The sequence below is a fragment of the Rhodamnia argentea genome, chromosome 10, assembly GCF_020921035.1.
Source record: "Rhodamnia argentea isolate NSW1041297 chromosome 10, ASM2092103v1, whole genome shotgun sequence".
NCBI lineage: Eukaryota > Viridiplantae > Streptophyta > Magnoliopsida > Myrtales > Myrtaceae > Rhodamnia > Rhodamnia argentea.
Genome location: NC_063159.1, coordinates 21,100,417 through 21,125,133, shown reverse-complemented (window position 1 = coordinate 21,125,133; position 24,717 = coordinate 21,100,417). Strand labels below are relative to the sequence as shown.

The following is a 24,717-nucleotide window of genomic DNA, read 5'->3' as shown; positions in this document are numbered from 1 at the left end:
TCCTATCAATCAATTAAAAATGATATCAAAATCCACGCAATACACTACTCTAACGAACTACTCAGCTAACCACTCTTCATCGTCGATAAAATGACTCCAACACACTAACGAAAAAACGCATTTACAACAATGTTTGTTTATCTCTATCCATTCGGCATAACTCGAATGCGAATCTTCAGCATTTCGATCAAACCGTACAATGGAATCGATTTTCGTCAAACCCTATGGCTTCACAATGCTCTACACTCTCATTCCCATATATATATATATATATAGCTTGGTAGTTTTGAAAAAGGAATTTATAGCCCAAAAATTGACATAACTCCGAGTATATAACCTAACTTTGGAAATTCCTCTGATTAGATGAATGATAAGCTTGAATACTTACCAGGCGTTGCAATTCGGCGTTGATTCGACTTATCGAAGTGTCCAGAACGGCTACGGAGAAGATTCCTCTCTCCTCTCTTTTCCCTTCTTTGACCCTTCCCGGACGAGCTCTACTTCCTTTTCCCTTTCTTTGGTTTTGTCGCCACCAATTCTCTTTCCTTTTACGCTTCAATTGCGTTGAAGCCGTTGAAGGAGATTGGAGAATGGGTAACATGGGCTGACGCCAATTTGCTTAGTATTGGGCTTGTTGGGCCCATCTATTACATTTGTGTCAAACTACAGACTGACAAATGGCGATCGAGGAAGGAACACGAACTGAATATTGGGCCTTGTAGTCGAGCTCTAGAACATACCAATTGAATCCCAAGTTCTCCAAGGCCATGCCATCTCGAGCTAGAAGAAGTTCGGTTGCCAACTGCACTTAACAGGTCGATCAAGTTAAAGTCCTTGCTCGTATCGACGCCAACAATGTATCCTTGAATAATGTGATCGTGGCCAAACATGAAAACATGAATCATAAGCCCAAATTCGGATGGCAACATGGTGATGGTCAAGAATATCATCAACGATTTTACATTGCGTTCGCAAAAGATTCAATCATGCTTGCCGTTGTGTTAGCGACATATATACATGCCTTTTGTTCCCTAAATTTTTCTAATCAACAGGATATAATTGTTCAAAGATGAAATCCCGAGACGAATGATTGGCGGTTGGAGAATCTCGTTGTCTAGAATTTCGATTTCAAAGTCTTCTTGCCATGCTTTACCGATTACTCCGATACCATATTCAACCTCTTCTCCATTGTGAGTACCGCCAGGCATGCCGTTTTGATTGCGATAAAATTACGCGGGATCAAAAGTTCTAGGTGCGTCGTTGTTTATCGGCTGACTTCACCAAATCGAAACTCTTACGCAAATGTAGTCCATGTGCGTTAAAAAGATGACTGACGATCAAGAAAAGTTGAGGTCTGGAATAGGCACTCATATCGCGGATGCTCAATGGCGCTTACAAATGCGAGTATGAAGTGAGGATTTTCACTGCTTTGCATGTACGTGATCAGCAAAGTAATTTTTAGGACAAACAAACTCCAAATTACGTGTGTTGGAAAAATTCCAACCTGGGAATTTAAGGTGCCAACGCCTATACAGGGGCCCGGAGATGGTACGATTGTCTCAAGGGTTGATCGCCACTGCAAACAAACGCACAAAAATGTATTCTTCCTCAGAACAATAAATAAACATAAAGCAAGCAACATGAAAACGGCCAAGAGTTCTCAAATTCCACAATGAAAAGTGATTTTAAATCCCATTTCTAACACCGGAATCTCATTATTCTACCGCGCGGTGGGTAATCCTTGCATCAAACGAAGCACAAATAGTAGTATTGCGAAGCCTAGATCCGCCATTTAGTACTTGTAGTCCCTGACATGAAGAGACTCTGAAGCGCTTTCGCCGAGTTCAGCGTCGCCCTTGTAAGTTCCGAGAACCGCCTCCGAGTTCGCCTTGCATCTTCTGAGCATTGTCGCCTGTACCTTGAGAAGGAGAGGCTCCATGGCTTTTTGCCCTCGAGCTTGTTCATGGCATTGAGGTTGAGAGCAGCCACCTCCTCGCTCTTCCCGCCAGACAAGAACACGATGGCCGGAACGGCAGCAGGGCACAGATGCTGTACTCAGCAATGACCTCCGGGAGCATCCTTCGGGACGTCCGATCCAGGGGTGACCATGTCGAGCTTCAACAAGCTTCCCTCAAGGAGCACACGGTGGTCATTTAGGGCCTTGTACAAAGCGGCGAGAACAGGCTCGCTCACCTCGGCGCACCTGTCAATGCTGTGGGAACCATCAACCAAGACATCGGGCTCCACAATGGGGACCAGCCCGTTCTCCTGGCAGATAACGGCGTACCTCGCCAATCCATTTGCGTTCTCGTTTATAGCAAGCTGAGATGGCTCGGTTGGGCCAATCTTGAGCACGGCACGCCGTTTGGCAAAGCGAGCACCGGCTGCATGGTATTGTTGGCATCGCTGAGCAAGGCCATCGAGTGGTGGTCTCGCCATTTGTGCCGGCGAGCTCAACCGTGCCACTGTCGACCTTAATGCCAGGAAGTACTCCACCTTCTTTCAGGACATCAGCGAAGGGCTTACCTGCTTGAACACAGTCATCTTGATGAGCTTCTTATGTACTCATTTCGAGACAGCTGAATTTTCCATGCTTGATAAATGGATCAAGGGCAACATACAGCTAAAAAGATTATCTAAATTAGCTACTATTGAGAACACTGACCATCGGCAGTCTTCTGATATAGAGTTTCCTCAACCAGAATGACGCCGCTAAGGCACTGGAGAGCTCCGGGAGCGGTAAAGAGGAGTTCGCGATTGCCACGCCTGTTGGTCTCGACATTTTCAACACCGATGCTGGACAACAAATTGCTGATGGCTTCAGTCGTTTCATCAGCAGCTAGGATACCCTTCCCAAGAGTACCGATGTAGGCAGCATTGGCGATGAGCTCATCTATACAAATGCCAAAAAATCGTCATGCGTTAAAACTGTACACCATTGACCATCACCACCATGTCTTAAATAGATCTATGGCGAGGCTTGCCAGAGGCTGGCCAGTGATGGCGACGCCAGCACGGGCGAGGGGTCGCCCTATGATAGCGTGGGTGGCTTTCACCTGAGGCCAGCATTGGCTGGGGGAGGAGAAAGAAAGAAGAAAAATGAAAAGAAAGGAAAACAAAAAAAAAAAGGAAAAAAAATTAAAAACACTAAAATACGAAAATGCCTTTTGACTATGCTCTTCTTTGAAACAAAAAAAATACTTTAGACCCTTCTTTAAAACAAGATCCACTTCAAGCTTTTATTTGAGAAAATGAGAACACTTCAGGCTCTTATTTACAATTTTCCCAAAAGAAAATACATTCTAAGACATTTTATATTTTGTGTGTTATAAGAAAATGGGAACGAGGTGGAGATTTTCTCTAAATCATAGCAAGTCAAGGCCACCGCTTGCTTTATTAGAGGGAAAATCCCAAACAAGAATTTGAAGTGTCATTTTCTCAAATAAAGATCTCAAGTGGGCCTTATTTCAAATAAGGGTGCCAAGTGCACTCATTGCTTCAAAGAAATACTTAACCTAGGGTATTTTCGTCATTTACATTTTTATTTTTCTCCTTTTTTCTATTTTTTATTTTTTCCTTTTTTTTTTTCTTTTTCGCCGATGGCCTACTGCCATTGATGATCACCTAGGCAAGGCAAGTCCTCACCCGACGTGGCGAGGGCCGCCCTCCCCGACCACGAGCTAGGCCGACCCTCGCCTATAGTTGTCTAGGGTAGGCTCGCCCACTCTAGCTCTAGCGAGGGCGGCCCCGCCTTGAAGAGGCTTGTGGCCTATGAGGCCACCCCCGTTCCCTTTTTTAAAGGAAAAAAAACAAAAAATAAGATATAAATTTCAAAAAATGTAAATCATTAAAATAACCTTGGTCATGCCCTTTTTAAAATAATGAGAGTACTTTATGCCCTTATTTCAAATAAGTTACACTTCATGCCCTTATTTGAAAAATAAAGGCACTTCAAATAAGGGAACTTGAGGCCATTATTTGAAATTTTACCTTTATTAGATTATTGCCAACATTGGTAAAAAATTAACAAAAACTAATTTTATATGAGCAGACTAGGAATTTGGAGCAATGAGGGGATTTTCTCTTGTTTATAGCAAGTCAAGCCCACCACTTGCTTCCGTAGATTATTGCCAAATTTGGAAAAAGAACCATTCTAAGACATTTTAAATTTTGTATATGGAAGTCGCTAACCTAACAATCTGACAATATTGTCAGTTATTTCTGACCACACGATCTCTCAATCAATGAGTGTTTAATGCAAAACATGCGATAATGAATGTGGATCTACAGTTAAGATTATATTGTCCCTAACGATACTGTCAGGAAAGCATTTTTCTTTGTACATAATGAGAAAATGGGAGCAAGGTGGAGATTTCCTCTCATTTATAACAAGTCAAGCCCACCACTTGCTTTAGGGTTTCGAGCAAGACTGTTATCTCCGACATTGCCGTCCATGAAGCTTTAATTAACTGCGCAGGCACCCATGGCTACCTCACCCATGCAGGAGAAGACTTGGAAGTAGAAACATGTCACTTAGATATGATACGTGGCCTTAGAGATCAAACTAAAGTTAGCTAGAGTCTCCGCTTGCTTATCAGCGAAGCCCATCTTCTTTGGGGGCCTTACTCAAAATTAAAGATGACCCATATTAATAGATATGCAAATAAGGTGGCTGATTGGGTTGCTAAAGCCCAAAGGAAAAATAATCTATCGAGTAATTGGGTTTTTTATTGTCCTCGAGGTCTTTTGGCTTTATCGTGTTCCGAAACCCATTGAGTGTATTGTTGAACTTTCTTTGATTAAATTTAAGAGCGATTTTATGAAGGAAAAAACAAAAAGAACCCACCACTTGCTTCATTAGATTATCGCCAAAATCGGTTTGAAAAAACCATGGTCTGTACTTCCATCTATTACATCCTTGAAAACATAAAAGACAGTGATTCGGCTTTCTCCATCAGAAAACGTTGTGCTTGACAATTGATCCCAAAACCGTGCGACGAACCTCATCTTTCATTTTATGCCTTGATCTCTTTCTGTCTCTTTCCAACGTGACTCCATTCAACTCTAGTGGTGGTTGCCACACCTAACAGCACCGGGCAAGACATTTATCTATGCATTTATTCTTGTTTTTTCATAGTGGCAAGGGGGTCCAGCATTCCCATCCATCGGATTATGTCCACTTCCGTGATTCGATCAAACGCAGAACGTTCACTTCGAGATTAGGAGATTTGTGGATGATTATTGGATCAAGTTGGGGACTTGGTTTCCGAAGCGCATACCACTCGACAAATAAGCATATGCGGTGGCTATGAACAGAACTTGGGCATGGTGCATAGGCTGTGTAGATCTCTTTCGACAAGATTATAGCTACTTATTATCGGTGATGAAGATAACTTGTGTGAAAATGAATCTCAAATCATTTATGTCCCAAAGATTGACTCAACCGAAAAAGTTCGACCGGAGGTTTAACGTAACCTTGTGCGACCTCAGCCAACCCTAGACTGGAGATTACAGGTTATGGGCTGATGATCTGAGATCACCTTCAGATACAGCTGTTGACTGAGATCACGGCGAGCGAGAGAGAGAGAGAGTAGAGAGGGGAAGAGGAGATGTGGACTGATGCCATAGGCTTAGCTAGGGTCAGGTTTTATTTTTAATATTCATCTTTTTGGGTATTTTCTCAAGCTAAGTTTACACTTGTGGATTATATAAAAGCATGTAAGTACCAATGAAAAGTCTAGTTACAGGATATTTCCTCCAATAGAGACGAAACACTACCGTCTCTGAGATATCATTAGTTTTTGCCCGTTGTAATATTTACCGAATGTATGTACAGGATATAGAGAACAATATATATATAGACACACACACGCACACATACATACACACCTACGCTTGAACTTTTCTTTGTGAGTTCATCAAGTCACTTGCCTGTAGTCAGACAGAACTAAGAAATTTCACATCCATGTACAATTTTGGCTTCGTAGAAAGCCCAATGATTGGTTCTTTGTCTACAGTGAACGGACATTCACATATAGGTACGCTACCACTAATCTATACCATTTATTTTGCGAAAAATAAATGATTAGAAAAATATTTTTTGAAAAATGATTGTTTGTATCGATTGAAATAATTAGTCAATGGAAATGTTTTTATTATTGATGACAATTCATATCCATACATTTTCGTAGACAATGGACATGATTCGCGTTCATTCGTTTTTGTAATTGATACGAAACGATTGTTCTTCGGACAATATTTTCTAAATGATTCATTTTCAATGAAACAAAAGGAGCCTATGTATCGTAATTAGCAAACGGACAACATGGACGATGATAATGCGTAACACGATCAAGTTACATTGATTTCACTGCAGATTTAGATTCGCATTTGCGTTATAGTCCTACCTTTTTCTCTCTGGCCCTGATAATTTTGCTCAGTTAAGAAGATGGCTAAGCGTCACCATCAAGCCAAATAAGATTGAAATTAGGGTTTTGGTGCTAAAAAGGGCATTACAACCCAGACCTCCAACATAGCATTCTGGCTTACACCCCCGCTCTCTTCAGATTGCAGTTCATCCACAACTGGTTTGCATCTCCTCACTCTGCTCAGATTTTTGCTCCCACAACCCATCCACCATTAAAATGGCTCCTCCCATCGTCGGCCACCGCATCCCTCTCACCCTCCAGCAGCTTGTATCCCTACCGTCGCATTTTCCAACTCACAACAACCTCGATGAGTTCTTCGCGTCCCAAAGATGCCTCCACCTCCTCGGACCGCCGCCCGCCTTACAAAGGAGTGCGCTGCCGCAGCAGCGGGAAATGGGTTTCGGAGATCCGCGAGCCCAAGAAGCCCACCAGGATATGGCTCGGGACCTTCCCAACTCCCGAGATGGCGGCGGTCGCCTATGACGTGGCTGCCCTAGCCCTCAAGGGCCGAGAAGCCGAGCTGAACTTCCCGAGCTGGGCGGCATCACTGCCCATCCCCGCCTCCTCCTCATCCCACGACATCCAGATGGCCGCTGCCAGTGCCGCCGCTGCGGTTGGGGCGGCCGGGGATGGCTTGCTTTGGAGCAGAGCGGGCGAGAGGAGTGGGAACCATCGGGTGTTGGTGGAAGGGGATGATTCCGTGGTTGTTCCCGACGATGGTTTTGTGGACGAGGAGATGTTATTTAACATGCCCAATGTCATCGAAGACATGGCAGAGGGGATGCTTCTCAGCCCTCCTCATTTGGGTGTTTCCAGGGACGACGGTGGCTCCGAGGGCGGCGGTTCTCACAACCTGTGGAGGTTCCCTTAATTTATATCAAAATAATAGTAATAATAAATGACTTCATTATCTATGCTTTTCCATGGAAAATTTGGTCAGTTCAGGAGTAATATTGATAGGGTGACAAGTCATTCTATTGGTATTGCCTGTAGATGCTAATTTTTCCACGGAAAACATATTAATAATGAAGAAAAACCAGTTAATTATCTCCACATAAAACAAAAATATAGCTAAATCCTCATAACGATAAGAGTAATGGAAGCAAAATGAAGAGAGTGGCTCTTTTTAGTAACTTTAACTTCTTTATATTTTGAAATGTTGTGGGAAAATGGGGAATTGCTGCAATGTAAATATAAGTTCCTTATATAAATATTTATTTTGCATGTGTTACTATGTAATTGTGATTGATGTTACTTTCTCTTTTTACATTGGCAAAGGTTGGGAGTGGAAATTTAAGAGCATTCAGCAACAATCTCATGTGAGCCTTAAGCAACCATTATATTTAAGGTTTGCTTAAAGTGGAAACATAATAATGTAGTGGCACGATCTTTATGTGTGCTACAAGGAAGGCAAAGAACTTTAGTCAAGGGATTTATAATCGAAGCTTTGAACTTAGGGTTTGATAGTTTCTTTCTTATGAAGCTGTGGTGCATCGTTAGTTTAAGCAAATTCGTTCGCCCTTACCAGTTTCGTTGATGAATACACTCTCGTTTGCCCACTTCTCTATGTGGCATCTTAACCAATTCTTGGGCCACGGACTGTTACAAGGACATGACAATCTAAGCTCCGCTTTTTCACGAAAAAATACACAATTTGAAAAACATGTTCTCTTTCCTTGGAATTGGTTCCTGTTGCAAAATTCGAAATCACTGCCGTAGAGTTCCCCTCCTCCGGCCTCGATGGTAAATGGGTCAGACCTGGTTGAGAAGGCTTGCCAACCATCCAGATTTAGGCTTCACAGCAAGCCGTTGAACCTCCAGATGTGGAGGCTCGGTCGTGGCTCTCGAGCTCACCAATATCTCAATGGCCACAAACTCGACGGCCATGGAGGAGGATTCGCTGAGCTCACTAAGATCTCCAGGCTTGGCCCTTGCCAAGCAGTGGGGGAAGCGAAAAAACAGGTGTAAGCACGAAAAAAAAAATCTGATGTAGCATTCTAGTCACACTGCCCCCAATATATATATAGACACACACACACACTACCAGCAATGAATGAATCGGCGAGGTCAGAAATTTCGGGCAAGACTCGGCTGGGAGGACTGGATTGAATTTTCACTTCAAGGTTTAGGACCATACTGTTTCAATTGAAAATTTTAGTACTGAATTTGAATTGTACCATAAGTTTAGGACCGAATTTGCAATTCTCCCTCAAATAGAAGATAGTAAAACAAAGAAAAAAATGTTGGTAACTTGAAGAAATATAAACTTGGTAAATAACTGCAATAGGAGTTGATAACACAAAACAAGTTGGTAATTCATCCTAACAAAAGTTGGTAAACCGCTCTAAGTTCAACTGGTAAATTATTTCATTAAGAGATAAATTTGAATTGTCCATATAATATGCAAATAAAGGGTGATGAGTTTATACAAAATTGGTACCCTGTAAATTATAAATTAAGTTGGTAATTTCACACAAATTTCAGTGGTAACTTAAACAAGTTACCTGAAGAAAAAAAAATCATGGGTCTTTTTTTTTTTTTTGGCCAACAGTAATTTGACACTAATCAAATTATTTTGAAACTTACGGCACCAAAAATTGGTATGTTTTACCGCGGATCACTAGAATTCTACGAAAACCTGATGTTGATTTTAGAAAAATGAACTTCTATTATTGGTCGATGATTTCCAAATTCTTCTCCCACGTGTATGTCAAAGTGGCTTTTGGTTTTCCTCCTTTTGTTTTTGATGCTTGCTTTCGGTTGGAAACAGAATAAAGAGAAGAGGAGGTTCTCGTTTCCTAGTTTCTTAACATTGTGTCCTTTGTGACGATGAGATAGTTGGAAATCATCATAGCGATTTACAAGCTTAAACTTGTTCGAGTAACAAAAAGAGCATAAGCTGAATAATGTTGCAGAAGCACTACATTCTGAGCTTTTCACAAGTTGAAAATGATAAGTGATGACCTTTATACTGGTCAAAATCAGATCCGTTTAGGATCAAGTCATAAATAGTCCAACCCAAATTGATCCATTGAATTCGTTTACAATTTATTTATTGCAATGCAAATTTAGTGACCCATAAATTGAGGTGAGAATGGAGACTGAGTGAGTGCAAGATTAGTTGCGGGCAAGAGAGAATGAAGGAAGAGTCATAGAGGTAGGTTGGATTTAAATAAGTAGTAATCCCATTTATGATGCACTTGCAACTCATTTATGTCCCTTTTAATAGTCATATTATGTTTAAATTCATTTATTGAATATAATTTATATATATAAAACAATTCAGTCCATCATATATGGATTAAGAAATGGATTTAAGATCCATTTTGATAAATCTAGTAAAAAGCGTGCAGTGAACTGACAACTATGGCAACCTGAACTTGACATATGAGGCTTTCACGAAGCTTGAGTTTCAAAGTTGAAGACCCAAAGTTTTTCTAGCCAAAACTCACGGGTGGTCACCTTGGAGATTCATGAGACTATAGGACCAAGACCTGCCTTCTATAAGAGATCTCATTGATATCCCAGACTGAGGGAAAGATCTGAATGTGTGTTTTACGAAGAATTTGACCATAAATTTCTCGTGGAGCGACAGAATGGTATAAAAGTAAATCAAAGCTCGTGCTGAATGATGACGCCGGCCATATATGAAAAGCACGAGGACTTGGAAATTCGAGAGAGGTTTCGAGCAATACTGTTTGCAACTGGCCTATAGCTTAATCTGTCGGCTGATTGTTGTTTTCACGATTTAATGTAAGGTAGAAACTGACTCGTCTGAGTTTCAAGCAGCTGGTGGTTGGAGAGATTACTGTCTATAACAGGCTACAGCTTAGTTTTGAGCTCGTAATCTCAGTTGTGAACACACGAAAGAGAAAGTGGCCTGTACTTGAAGAGAAAGCTTTTGTCCGGTGATCGACAAGTCAGTGCTAGAGAACCACCGTAAATACTCAATAGATTCGGTTCCATAGATCAGAGAAGTGATGCCATTCTGATTTGTGTGAAGGGTGGGAAACAATTGCTGCACGCCATGCCTCTCAGCATTCATACCACATTCTCCATTGCTTAACTATTCAAATATATACATGGATGGACCCAAAAAGGTACAGGCTACACCAATTTAAGATCCTCTCATTCCACTAAATGTCTCTCTTTTCTTTCTTGTTTCCTTCTGTTCCCTTTTCCCCAGATGATCCACAGTGTGTTAAGTCTCTATCCCTCCCCAAACCAACTGCTTCAGTTTTTTCAAATCCTCTTCAAGTGAACGTCAACCAGAACTCAACTCAACAGGCGGGTGGGAACTAGCTTCGACATTTCAAATAAAAGCTTCCACCTTTCCCTAAGACTTGCTGCCAGAACCACATGATAATTCCTCTGACAGTTCTTGTACCAATGATCCGAAAATAGCAAGCTCTATCTCTGTTGCAGTGTCCCCCACCTGGTCCTTGTTGTTATTGCTCCTCTGCCATAGTCCATCGGCCTCATCTCTGATGAAATCTTGATCCACCATCATGTCAATGGTGCTAAAATCAACCCCCTTCCATGACCCCACCACATAAGCCTGCTGTCCTTGCTTGTCCTCGTCAATGATTAGCCTCCTCATCTCACTTGGGGCTCTCGCATTCCTCAGGGCACGAAGGCTCGGCCTGATCAGGGATCGTTTGGCGAAACCATCACGGCCTTTTTCTATGCTCACGGGTTCAAAATCGTCATCATGATACTTAGACATCACCTCTTCTGGGCCATCTTCCTCGTCGCTGATCTGCTCCAGCATTCGCTTCTCCAGCTCAACCGGATCTAGCTCCGCAAGCCTCTCGAATCTGTAAAGTTTCTGCAGGAGCTGCTGCTTTGTTCCTGAAATTTAATGAGTTTGTTAATTTCCACATGATTATAAAAAACAAAAAAATTGACTGTCTGGATTGAGGAAGATTTTGAAAACGATTCCTAGTACTTCACATGAGGGGCCCTCTACATTTAAGACTCACAACTTTGCCAAACTTCCTCCAATTTGTGAGTACAGCACAGGATCCAAGTACAGAGTAAATCAAATCAACCACACCTGAGGCCCATCTCTAAATTTTTAATCTTCCTGTGCAGTCCAAACCCACCTCAATGCACACCAAAGATACAATTTTTATTGTTATTATCATTATTTGGTACTGTCATTCATAAAACAGGGCAATGAAAATTGGCAAAATGGGTGGTTCCACTATATTTATGTGCTGCTGACAGATGATCAGAATCAAAGCAGAGCACCATCAAGTATGTGGTGAGGTCCACTCCAAGAGGATATGTTTCTGAAGAGATGAGGGAAATGATTGCAGGGTTGTATGTCCATATAAAGCAACTGGAACAATTATTAAAAGATCTGTTCTTCCCACCATCAGAGCGTGTGGGACTAGCATAGTAATGATTATGAATAAGAGCATCAGGAATCATTTTAAGGATTTTTTTTTTAGGCTAGTGGTCAAAACTTTTTGTTATGGGAACAATTCCAAAATATAATTCAAAATCCTCGCACTTGATAAGATTCCGTAACTTTAAACAGTTGCTATCATCAAAAGGAATAAAATGAACTCCTGCAACTTTGGCTTTTGGAACTAAAAGCACAGCAAAAAATCTGGTGTAAAAGTGGGCTAGGATGTTGATCAAAAAGGATGAAATTTCTATAGGATGCAACTTTAGAAGTACTGCACAGGAAAATTGAGCTCATGTTTTTCCTTACGACAGATCAAGGCATTTCAATCTCGGTATCGAATTAACGAAAATGCAGCTTCACACTGCTAAACCTCAGTTAAGACACAGTTTCGCACACAGACACAGATTCATACTTTCTTCAGTTTTCTTGCTCATGAATCGTATGAACATCTAAGTCAGATGATCCTGAGACAGAATCAATGTGCTCGTGTCCAATCATGCGTGCATAGTCGTCGTCTAGTCTTGTGTGAAGGGGATTTCAGAGTACAGCGATCCGCTCGTCAGACCCCACCCCAGATACTACCGTTCAAACATCAATTCGTCGGTCCAAAAGAAAAATCAACTCGATCACATGAAATTGACCGCCAATGCATCGCCAAAGGCCCCAAACAGATGAATCCAAAAAAATAAAAAAACAAACAGAAAGAACGCTCAATTTGCTCATACGTACCACGCGAATAGGTTGATGGATGGGGACCACACAACCAAGTCGCGAAACGTACAAAACTTGGAAAGATTTAAATAGTACTGATTTACTAGAACTGTACGTGAGAGAGATAGAGAGAGACAGTGCTTTGATACGTACTTTGTACGAGGGCGTAGCTGCCCTCGTAGTCGAATGCACAGTCTTCATCGCCATTGTAATCCTCGTTGGTGTGCTCCGCCTCATCGTCCTTGAACGAACGGTCCAACACCGACACCGGACTGCACTGTTCCTTCTCTTCCTCCTCCTCCACCGCTTCTCGTGACACGAATTTCTTCAAGCTCATTGCTTCGCGATTGTCCTCGTCCTGGTTGTACAAACATTGTCATTAGTTCGCGTTACTCTTCGTTCGCAGCAAATTAGAAACACTAGTAATGGAAAAAACTAGAATTTGTATATGAGGTCCACCATCAGTGCAAGAGAATAAGGCTATAAACATAGTCATTGCTCTTCTTCAGCTAGAGGAAAACCACCATCAGTGCAAGACATGCATGCCCAAATGACATGGAGAAGACAAATTTGGCATCGCAACCTCAACTTGACCAGAATAATTAGTGGTGGTTGGATCGGACGTTGAATACCTCTCTAATTATGCTTATCTAATCAACCTCTTTTTTTTCAGACAAAATGCTAAATCAAGAAAAACTAACCCTGATGGCATTATGGCAAGCGGATGTCGGATATGTATTGGTGGGATTCCGACAGAAAAATAAATAAAATTTTGGAAAAAGACAGCCCAACTTGTCGTTTTCAAGAAAACAATTTTTCTAGACAAAACGGGGGTTTCAAAGGCCGTTTTGCATGGGCCAAGCACGATCTAAAGTACGATTTTTCAATTGCAAGCAAGAATTATTCCCACTTTCGACCACCAAAGCGACGCTTATGCTAAACAGGGAAAGTGACTATTCACCAATTTCGTCCTGAAATCGCAGGGCGAAATCCCAAAAAAAAAAAAAAAAAAAATTTGGCCTACACTCCAATTTTTTCTGATTTGCTCTATAGAAAAGTCCAAACACCTAGGATTCTTTGTCACCGACAGCGAGTTGAGTCCCGCGCGCACCCAGATGAATCGGCAGAGTCACGGGGTCAACTCCGACAGACTCAAACTATAAACTCATACACTGAAGCAACTGAATTACGGAGATATGATTGATGTTAATGAAATTAAAGTAATGTGATAGGGTGTAACGAACGCAAACCTTCGGGTCACGGGGACTAGGCGATGCCGCCGGCGACCGGCACTCCGGAGTACGGCGGCCCGACGGCGGGCTCTTTTGGAGCATAAATGGACGGGGGCTTTCGCTTTCGCTTGATGATAAATTATCATCACGCCGAGAAGATTCCGCACCTACCCTTGATTTGGCGACAAAAGCAACCTGTTTTTCTGCTAGTAATGAACCCATGAACTCTTCGTCGTCGTCTTCTTTGCTGGCACGGAGAGATCTTCTCGGCCGCAGGACGTCCTTCACCGAGAGCTTCGACCCATGATCGCCAGCTTCCTCCTCCGCTTGTCCTCTGATCTTCCGCTGTTTCGACAGTCTTCTCAGTAGCGAGCTGAACATCCCAACGCCTGCAGCTTTCGCAGAAGAAGGATTGTTCTTGTTCTTGCTGTTGCGGTTGTCCTCGTTGTGGTTGTGAATTCTGAGAGCAGCTTCAAGAAGCAGAGCGGCTGTTTTAGCCGGGACGTGGAGAAAAATGGCATTTTTATCCGTCAGGGCTCGAGCCTGGGGATCGAAGAGTGGGGATTTTGTTGGGTCTGGGGAGGAGGCGAAGAAGCATGGGTTCTTGCAGAAATTGTGGCCAAAGCTTGAGTTTTGCGAGATGGGTCTTCGTTTCTTGGGGCTCTTGAGCAGGCAATCCTTACGCCTGCCCGAGATGTAGCTCTTGAGATGGAAGGGCTCTTGGTCTTCTCGGAGCAATTCGTGCAGGTGCTTCTCAGCCATCATCGTCGTCGTCGTCGAAATCAGAGAGACTCTGCCCAGAAATGATTATGCAGAGAGAGAGAGAGAGAGAGAGAGAGAAGAGAGATTGGTTGAAAGCTTTTGTGGAGGAGTATGAATTTCAGCACCAGAAAGCAAAGAGGAGGTGGAGGTGGAGGTGGAGGTGGTTGGGTTGCAACTTTGCGGTGAAAGGTGGAGCTGAAAAGGAGAGAACGAAGCCGAAAGAGCTGCATTCATATAAGGAAAGCTGGCGGAGAGAGAGAGGGGGAGAGAGGGACGAGAAGAGTTGATGATTCAAAAGACAAAAATTAATGTTAAGTCGATCTGTAAAATAATTTCACAGTAAACTGACATGATGGATGGTGGTAATTGAGTATTCGAGTAAGTCGAGGTTCGGCTGTGGGGACCAATCTGTCGCGCATCGGTAGGGATTCAAGTTTATTTTCCCACTACTTTTTAAGTGACATCATTAATATGTACGCATCTAAATTTTTTATTATATGTTTCGAAATTTCGCATTAAAGTCGCAGGAAAAAAAAAAAAGAAAGATTTTTGGAGTAGGTGGTTGCGAAGGGAGCCATCCCTTGATCATGTTCGATGTTAAAAATAAAATATTATCATTTCAATTAATCTATTAATTTTGTGATCGATATATGAAAATGCGAAATCTGATGGTTGGAAAATCAAGGCAAAAAACGGGGTGGGTGATTAAGATGAGATTAGTAAAGAATTATGGGAGGGCGGGATTAATTAAAGTGGACCGTGCGGGGGCTGTAGCGGACAAGATTAATGGAGAATCGGATCCGGCACGGCAATGTCCATGGCCTGTCTCGTTTCTGTTCACGCTGATTCGTCCATGAGGTAAAGAAGCTCATGCCCCGCCGAATTCGGAAGGGAATATATAACAGGTGGATCCCCAAATTTTTTAATTTCCAGAAGAGCGAGTTAGGGTACAACTGTATGAGTAAAATATCACAGTTCAATCGCAAATCAAGATTTCCGGCCAAAAAAAAAAATACAAGTCAAGATAAATTACGATCGACTTTAAAACAAAATAAAACGTGCTCCAAATAATAAAAGGAATCATCAAAACAAGATTAAGGGGTGAATGATAACCATTCTGTTTTAGAAATAGATTTACGGCTAGAAATAGTTTTTTCTATTTCTGTTTCTGGATGAGTTTCTGAGCAAAAAAATGTGTTTGATAACGACATAAAATTTCTACTTCCGAAAAATGTATTGGCCGGCCGACGGTGGGAGGTGGTTGTGGAGAGCAAGATCTCCATCTTTTGTTATGGTTTTGCCTTTCAATGGTGCACTCCTAGGCTTGGCGTCTTCAATACCATTGCCAAGCAGAGCAAAAAGATTGAATGGGAACAGATCCGACACATGCGTGATTGAAATCTTCATAAAGCTCCTCTAATCTCCTTCAAAATTAGATTTATTCATCAACAAAACTCGAGGAAGGCGAAATCCCGAAAATATACAAGCAAAAAAAATCCCAAATATAGACTAAATAGGGATATAAATCTCCTCGAAAAGGGATGGAAAAGTTTACATAAACAAATATGAAGGGAAAAGTATCAAAAAAGTTATAAACTTATTGTACTTGTACCAATTCAATTTTAAATCTTTCAATTGTATCAATTAAGTCCTAAACATTTTCACATTCTACCAATTGAATTCATTCAACCAATTTAGGTTGAAAATTGTTGACGGGGACTCTCTACACAACATGGCCAACGCCGACTTGGATATTTTTTCATAAATTTTTATTTTTTTGATTTGTTTACCTTTTTTTTTTTTAAACTAAAACCGACAAGGGTTGCCGATCAACCCTTGCTAGTACTTGATGAGGGTATCGCGGTTCTCGCAAGCTCGGGGCGAGGCCACACACCCTAATAAGATCTAGGCATCATGACCCTCGTCGGAACCGGCCGAGGAACCGCGCCCCCTCGCTTTGGCAAGCAAGGGAGTAGTGACGCTCGCTCGGGCCTCATCGGCCAAAGCGAGGGCTTGCAAGCCCTCACCTTGTGGCCGGTAAGGGCATTGCAGCCCTTCCCAATGCCATCGAGGGTGGCTTACCCTCACCAATTCTCATTCCAAACAAAAAAAAAGTAATAATGTGAAGAAAAGATCAAACAGATTATTAAAATTTATCTATGTAAGTGCTAATAGTGCCACGTAGGACCGTACGCATCCACGTCAAAAGTTTCAGGCTTAAATTGGCCTAAGAGACTCAATTGGCATAATATAAAAAGATTTAGAGCTAAATTTGCACAGTTAAAATATTTAGAATTAAATTGCTACAAATATAATTTATTTAAGACTTTTTTTTAAATTTTTTGACGAAAAAAAGACTCTTTTTAGTCATTTTCCCATCAAGGAAATGTGATTCATCAGTATGTCCGTCAAATGTGTACTTTTTTTTTGTCGGATTTACATGTGTACTTTTCTTTTGTGCAAAGATTTACATATGTACTTCACAGTTGCAAATCCTCCGAATCTCCACACCCAAGTTATCCTTTTAGATGTCCCAAATCTTTCATCATAAATTTTCACTTCAGGTGTACACCTTTTGCTATGTATCGATTTCTAAAATATACCTTTTGCTACAACCAACATGCCGTGAACACGCAATAATATAAATAGACATTGGCACTATTTCCAACCTTTGGACAAAGTTGACTGGTCACTACACCAGACCTCTTATACTAACAACCAGAAGAATTTTTTTTCATTTCTTTTCAAGAAACTTCAGACGCGACAATCAGTCAGTCCTTACTTGCTTGAAGCGACAAATCCCTGTAGTTTACTTCCATGTAGATACGCTTCTCTTCCCTGTGCAAAAAAGTTATCTCCATCCCTGTTAAGGAAAATTATCAAATATATCATAAACTTATTACATTTATATCAATTCAATTATAAACCTTTTAATTTAATTTGACGATTTGTCAATTTACTCATTTCAATCAATTTTGATCGGGAATTGCTGATGTAAATACTTACAATGCCACGTAATAAGAACGGTGGTAATTTTTATAAATTTTTTTATAAAAAGTTCAGATTTTTTTATGATTTTATTCTTTTTTCATTTTCATTTTTTTTCTACGAAGTCCAGCAAGGGTCGCGACCCTTGCCTAGATTGCCATTGGGCAAGGGCCTCATGGCCCTCGTCCAATGGCTGGCAATGGTGCCCTCGTGGGGCCTACAAGAAAAAAATGGAAAAGAAAGAAAGAAAAAGAAAAAAAAGAAAATTATTAAAAAATTAAGAATTTTGTTTTAAAAATTATCCACATCAACATCGTGCCACATTAGACGGTCGGTATCCACATTAGCAATTTATGGAAACATTGACCAGAATGACTAAATTGACAAATCATCAAAATATTTAGGACTCAATTGACTAAATTGAAAGTTTTAGGACTAAATTGACCCAAATACAATAGATTTCGGACTTTTTTGGTAATCCCCCCTCCACCGCCCAATTCTCAAACCCCATAAGCAATTGTATCAAGCTATGTTTCACCGTATAATAGATGATCCCATTCTAGTCGGGAAAAATCATGTCGAAGTCTTTCAACTGATACGATTAAGTCTTAAATCTTTTTCAAGAAGCTTATCAACTTGTTTTTCTAAATAACACCCGGAGTTTTCTATGCGGCCGGAAAATGCATAACTGACAAATTTAAACTGTACTATACATGAATTTTTCAAAGATTTGACTGGGCTTTTTATTAACAGCTTGGAACTTGATAACGTCTAGAACATGCAATTCATCTGAACCTAGTCGATACCTTATGTTTCGTGCGCCTTTGATCCTAACGCTGCCTCTCGAAAGGTAAGCAAGTCCTCGGTCTTAATTCCTAGTGTAGCCAATAAGTATACGAAAGCGACAAAGTCTAAATGATCATCGTAGCTCACTGAACACTACATGCATGCGGATAATGTATGGCGTCCATTGCTCTAAACCTTACCAACCGCATCATCCTCATTCTAGTTTTCCTAGTATCCTCATCTAAACCAGCATCCCTATAGAAAAAGTTAAACTTGTTTCTCGATGCCGGCATACGTGAAACAATCAACACTGACGTTAATCTTTTTACATTTTTAGTATTTTTCATTTTATTTTGTTTTGTTTTGTTTTCTCTTTTCTTTCTTTCTTTGTTTTCTTCTACAACTTTGAGCTTGCGAGGTTGCCTGCAGACCATCGTTGGCCACAAACGAGGGCCGACACCCTGTCCAAGATCTAGGCGAGGGGCCGCAACATCCTCCCTGGCCATAGAAGAGGGGCTTGCAACCCTTGCCTAGATCCGGACGAGGGTGCGGAGGCCATTGCCTGGGCCGGCCAGCGACCTCTCCGACCCTCAATTGGGAAAGAAAAAAGAAAAAAAATGATAAACAATTCATAAAAATTAAAAATAAATTTAAAAATAGATTAATATCATGAAAAATCGCAAACCGGTACACCTATGACAAATTTACTCAAAACTATTTTTTTTATTACGAAAAATCCCAAACTTGTACATCTATTATAAATTTACTCCAAACTATTCTTTTTACCACAAAAAACCCTAAGTTGGTACTTTTGTGACAAAATTACTCTAAATTAATTTTTTTTTACCAAAAAAAACCCCAAGTCGGTACACATGTGACAAATTTATCCTTCATTAAATTCGATTAATACCATGAAAAATCTCAAATTGATAAACATGTGATAAACAAAGGGTAAAAATTTCAAACCGGTACACCCGTGATCTGCGACATGCCATTCAACTTAGCACTTTGATTGTTAGATTTAACGAAAACTAGCGGAGGGTAAATTTATCATAGGTATACCGGTTTTGGGTAAATTTGTCACAAGTGTACAAGTTTAGAGTTTTTGATGGTTAAAAAAATAATTTAGAGTAAATTTATCACAAGTGTACCAGTTTAGGGTTTTTTGTAGTATTAACCCTTTAAAAATTGACTACGTCGGCTATGGCCATGTCGGTGATTTTCGCTAAAGTTGGCCGAATGGACTATATTGCAAGTCATTAATAACTTAATTGGTATAATTGAAAAGTTTTGTATTGAATTGGCATCAATGTAATAGGTTTATGGATTTTTTATACTTTCCTCAAGATATGCCATCAAAACAACAAACTATATTCAATGCCTTGATCCTGTTAGGATTAGGTACACAATCACAATGAAATAAAACGTAAAAGCGAAAAAGAAAAATCGACACAAGATTTATCTTGTATCACCTTTAAATTAAAGCTACGTTCAGCAAATGATTCCACTATAATTAGCACATCGCACCTCTCACTACATCACTCAATTACAAGCAAAAAAGAGTATATATAGTAGTAGTTATTTATGGGACAAAGCCCAAATTACCACTAAATAAATATGGACTCTAACTATAAAAGCTTTATGTTGTCCAAGGGACGTTGCCTCCTTGAGACACTCGGATCCCCGCTCGCTCACTGGGAGATTTCCATATTTTCCTATTGATGAAAAGTGTAAACCACACTCTAATAGACCCAAAAGTTTTATGACAGTCCTAAAATTTATGAAAAGTAGAAGAATTTAAAAGCAGAAAAGACCAAAAAGTATAAGTAAAGGCATGTGACATGAGCAGCAAAAAGCAAGTACCTGACTCGAAAAATTAACTACTCACTTTCTATGTACTCCTATGCTGTTGAGAGACTTGCCAAACGAAACAGTTTATTTATTGTCATATCTCTTTTGACGGTGGAAACACCTTCCTCCGTTCACCTTTAAAAACTTAGTCTGACGAATGATGCAAATAATTACAATTTCGTAAACAATAGAAATGTGAATGTAATGATTTTTTTGTTCTCCGTGAGAGATGGGTAAAAATTGTTCTAAAGTTTCTCATTAAAAGTAAGATTTTTTTTCTCGAGTACCATGAGACAACTTGTTATGCACGCATTGATACAAAAAAATGACAAAGTATTCCATCGACAACTTAATCGGCAGAGACCAGTTATGAGGATGGTAGAGGCGGAAACTCGCTAATGTGATAGGAATAATTAGTCGACAGGAAAACCAATTTTAATCGATGGAAATATCAGTGAAAATGGCTAAGTATTGGAGTGAAAGGGCCAACAAATGAATACCAACTTAGTCAACCAAAGAGATGCACACCATGTAACTGTCATGGAAGTTGAGACAATGTAACTGTCAAGTAGTGGAGCAACAATTGTTAGGATGCGCGTGTGAGTTGTGTTAGAGAAATCCCACATCGGATAATTGATGTGGTGTGGAGCGGTTAATATATCTTAGTTGGCCCATAACTCACTAGCTTAAGCTTTTGAGTGAAGATGGGTTCAACTAGATATGTTAACGGGCTCGGACTTGGGCTCTCTCTTATCGATCTCCCCAGGCAAAGGTATCGAACGTTTGCTGCGCGCTCCTAATAAATGGTATCGGAGCCAATGGTTGATTGGTGGCCCACTCTTAATATGTATCGGTGTTTGGTGAATATCTCAAGGAAGGAATCCGGTGGCCAACGCCGTTTCTAGTCCGGTGGGCGTTGTGGTGTAGTAATGTGGCTCGATAGGCATTGATGGAGATTCAACTTGAGATAAGTTGGTGTGGAAGGATACTTGATTAAGGGGGAGCAAGCCTAACACTTGGAGCTCACACGTGAGGGAAAGATTGTTAAGATGCAAATGTAAATTGTGTTAGAGAAATCCCACATCAGATAATTGATGTGGTGTGGAGCGGTTAATATTTTTTAGTTAGCCCATAACTCATTGGCTTAAGCTTTTGAGCGAAGGTGGGTTTAACTAAATATGTTAACGAGCTCGGACTTAGGCTCCCTCTTCGGGATCTCTCCATGCAAAGGTATCGGACTTCTGCTGCACGCTCCCAACAACAATCTCACATGTGATCATTTGTAGTGAAGGATTGTGAATTATGTACTGCACATTTTGTTCTTAGTATCCGTTTATGTAACTATTTACCATAGGTATGAGTGCTTGGATTGTAATCTCTACAAAGGATTGACAATCTATCCATGAACCCGTCTTTCATCTTTATTTTCACCATAATTTACATTTCCAGCACCATTTACATCGCTGACAACAATTATTATCAATATTTGTTGTTGGAAACAAGCGAATGGGAATAAATGAAACTTTGATTTATTTTGATTTATTATCTCAATAATAAGATGGATCAACAAAATCAAAATGAAACCCCTTCATAAAGCTTAAGCTTAATCTCCAAAACCCTCTCTCCCCAACAATATAGCTTCGATTGCCGGCTGACTGGTGGAGGGAAGCTTTCCATGTTGTTCACTTGAACATCTTCAAGTAACATAAAATGAAATACACCTACTTTTACTCTTTGCATGCTGATTCTTCTGTCAATGAGCTTTTATAAATTTGACCAAGGACCTCTTGCTCATCATCCGGAGATCGTATCGGGGTTAACAAAGATTTGCATGAACTAATATTATGTTCAGAACAAAAAAATTTGTCAACAAATAGACCATAGGCAACATATCGTCTCTCGGTATCAAAACGGCCATTGTACATGCTACGCTACATGAAGGATTAGATTACCAAATTAGTTCGCAAGACGATATCACAAGCTCCAAATCAGCTAACTATGCAGAATCCGTATGCTCTGCCACCCCCGGATTTATAAACCGGCGTCGGGAAACTGGTAATGGAAGTTTCGTTGGCATCGCCACGATCGAAATTCAAATCATCTGCGCAGTAGCATCACGGTGGAGATAGAGAAAGCGGGAAGGAACGATTTAAATGTGTTCATCGGAAACATCCCTCGAGTTGTCTGGGGCCAACCTTGCATGAAATGACGAAGTGAATCTGGCCATGGCGAAAAGACATTTAATGGAACAGATTACCTCTGTCGGTGCATGCGCTGAAGCGTTTAGGAAGACCAGAGACCTGGACTGCACAAAATAGGCATCTCAGGAAGTTTGACTAAACCCAAGGAGTCACAGAGACGCGAGACCACAGAACCAGACATTATACGAACATTAATTTCTCCTGTCATCTTCTTACATCCCTGCGGTTGCTTCTGCAGGAACTAGGGCTAAGTCATTTGTAGTTATTTGAAGGTTCCTTCTGTTGAGTAGCTAGCAGCATACCTCTACTGCTCATGGGGCTTGGCAATCATAACCTAACCTTTCCTATCAATTAAGCAAATTGAATAGCCATTCAAAAAAAAAAAAAAATACAATGAAATAGTATTAGGATTCAGCATATAAGAACAACGTAAAACGAGATAGAAAAATCGAGACACAAAGTTTATATTGATTCACCTTATATTCAGCAGAGGATTTACGAATTCGTGAGAGATTGTTAACTTTCTTAACCAATTACAAGCTTACAATAGTCTATGTAAATAAGTTGATCAGCAAGAGTCCCCAAGCATGTAATGCATACTTACTTGAATGTCAACTTACAAACTGTGTTGGATCATTTAACAAATCAATTTAATTAACAAATTTTATTTTATTTTTACCTTTTTAGGTAATCTAGTAATTGCTTCTTAGGACAGACGTTTACCTAACTTTTTAAAAAACAAAAATTCGTCACTGTTTGCTTGTTATAGGACAAGAAGTGCGGTCCACTGAAGAGATCACTTTACAGCTGGAGCTACAATTTTGATGTGCAAGTAAGAGCACCTTTGAAGTTGGTAAAAAAATAATTCTGCCAGTGATTTCTCTGTCTTTTTGCTAGGCTGGTCCTTTATAAAATGAAATGGTGAGAATGACAATAATTGAAGGTCAACTAGTAATTGATTACTTAATTAAATGTTAACTTTTATTAGTGAACGATCTGAGCCCCTTATAAAAATCTTGGCCAAAAAGTTAAAGTATGCTTATATAAAGCGCTTTAAGTTGCATTTGCCGGTCACCATTAAAAACTTCTCATGATATATCCGTTTTGCTTCAAATCAGTTTTGTTTATCGACGACCTCTTATGATCTGCTTCTCTTTTAGAAGAGAATGAATCAATTTAAAACTTTAACAGTCCATGCTCGAAATTAGTATCCAACATCCCTTCCTTACATGCTTTTTGTATTCATGTACTCTTTCTCCATCTATCGGTATGAGTAGGATTTTCCCAAAATTTATTTCACATATGCGGCTCCTTGGTTCATAAAATTCAACGCATCCTTCCTAATCCAACTTGTACGTGAGAGAGGATGTTAAAGTTTCTCACGTTGCTTTTGTTGAAGTTTGTTTGCAAAACAAACAAAAAGTTGCCTTTTCCAATCTCGAATGGAAAGAAAAGTGTAAGTCTCTTTATTAGTTAGAAGGATATTATGGTCTTTCAAAATAAAGAAATGGGCAAGTGGGTTAGACTCCACTATACCCACTTGTAGGTGCGCTTGTGATTGCGCGATTATTAGACATACATTGCACGCTTGCGCGGTTCGAAATTGGCACTATTCAGCAATTATTTTTTTATTTTTTGAAATCATAATAATAATTAACTATTGAACTCTACCGAAACAGTGCGACTATTCACATAGGAGTTGAAGTTAATTTTTATTGATAATTCTTAATTTAAATTTGTTTATTAATTTCTTACAACCTTCGAAAGGTTGCAATCTTTCGGATATGAAGAATTGCGACTGAATTCAACGGTTTTTTTAGATATGAAAAGTGGCAACTTTTAGACAAGAAAAAACTATTTTCGAACAATGAAAAGGTGTGATTGAACGAATTATTTTCGAACACGAAAAGATGCATGAGAATGAACTATTTTTCAAACACGAAAAGGTGTGTTATATTCTCATTATATATTCAGCTTTATGTTCGTTTTTTTCAGTGCTTCACTTCTTCAATTTCAGATTTTCGTTTCTTTTCAAAGGAGATACAACCTTCTCTCCTAATTGTTTCCTAGAGAGTTCTTGGAGAATTATTAGAATTGCTATCAAAAAATCTTCATTGAAACTCTATTGTATCCTAAAGTATCTTTGCCGGTAACCATTAGCAATGTAGTTGGGCAAATAATTCCTTAAAGAAAATGCTATCATGCCTCAAAGTCTGATTCTATTATTCATCCTATTCCCAACGAAGTTTCTCAATAGCTTTTCTACAAATTTATATGCTCTCTAAGTAGTTTCTCTCCGTTGGTCTAACACTACACCACTGTAGGGTTTCTTCTCCTCGCTA

At 40.1% G+C, this 24,717-nt stretch overlaps 2 protein-coding genes and 1 pseudogene across 3 annotated transcripts; 1 reads left to right on the top strand and 2 right to left on the bottom strand.

The window, feature by feature from the left end:
• Window positions 1-1,792: 1,792 nt before the first annotated feature.
• LOC115742189 lies at window positions 1,793-6,633 on the bottom strand (annotated as a pseudogene).
• LOC115742311 (ethylene-responsive transcription factor ERF024-like) lies at window positions 6,582-7,679 on the top strand. The gene has a single exon (XM_030676533.2). It carries the CDS (start codon window positions 6,736-6,738, stop codon window positions 7,297-7,299), a length of 564 nt encoding a protein of 187 aa, XP_030532393.1. The 5' UTR covers window positions 6,582-6,735; the 3' UTR covers window positions 7,300-7,679.
• Window positions 7,680-10,468: 2,789 nt separating this feature from the next.
• On the bottom strand, window positions 10,469-14,815 carry LOC115742345. Of its 2 annotated transcripts, XM_030676573.2 has the most exons (4): window positions 14,618-14,815; window positions 13,806-14,578; window positions 12,709-12,913; window positions 10,469-11,279 (listed from the first exon to the last, which is right to left on the bottom strand). In XM_030676573.2, the coding sequence occupies exons 1-4, from the start codon at window positions 14,781-14,783 to the stop codon at window positions 10,765-10,767; spliced, it is 1,659 nt and encodes a 552-aa protein (XP_030532433.1). In that variant the 5' UTR covers window positions 14,784-14,815; the 3' UTR covers window positions 10,469-10,764. The 2 variants fall into 2 exon arrangements, with proteins under 2 accessions (XP_030532433.1, XP_030532434.1); XM_030676574.2 differs by having other exon boundaries at window positions 13,806-14,815.
• Window positions 14,816-24,717: the final 9,902 nt, after the last annotated feature.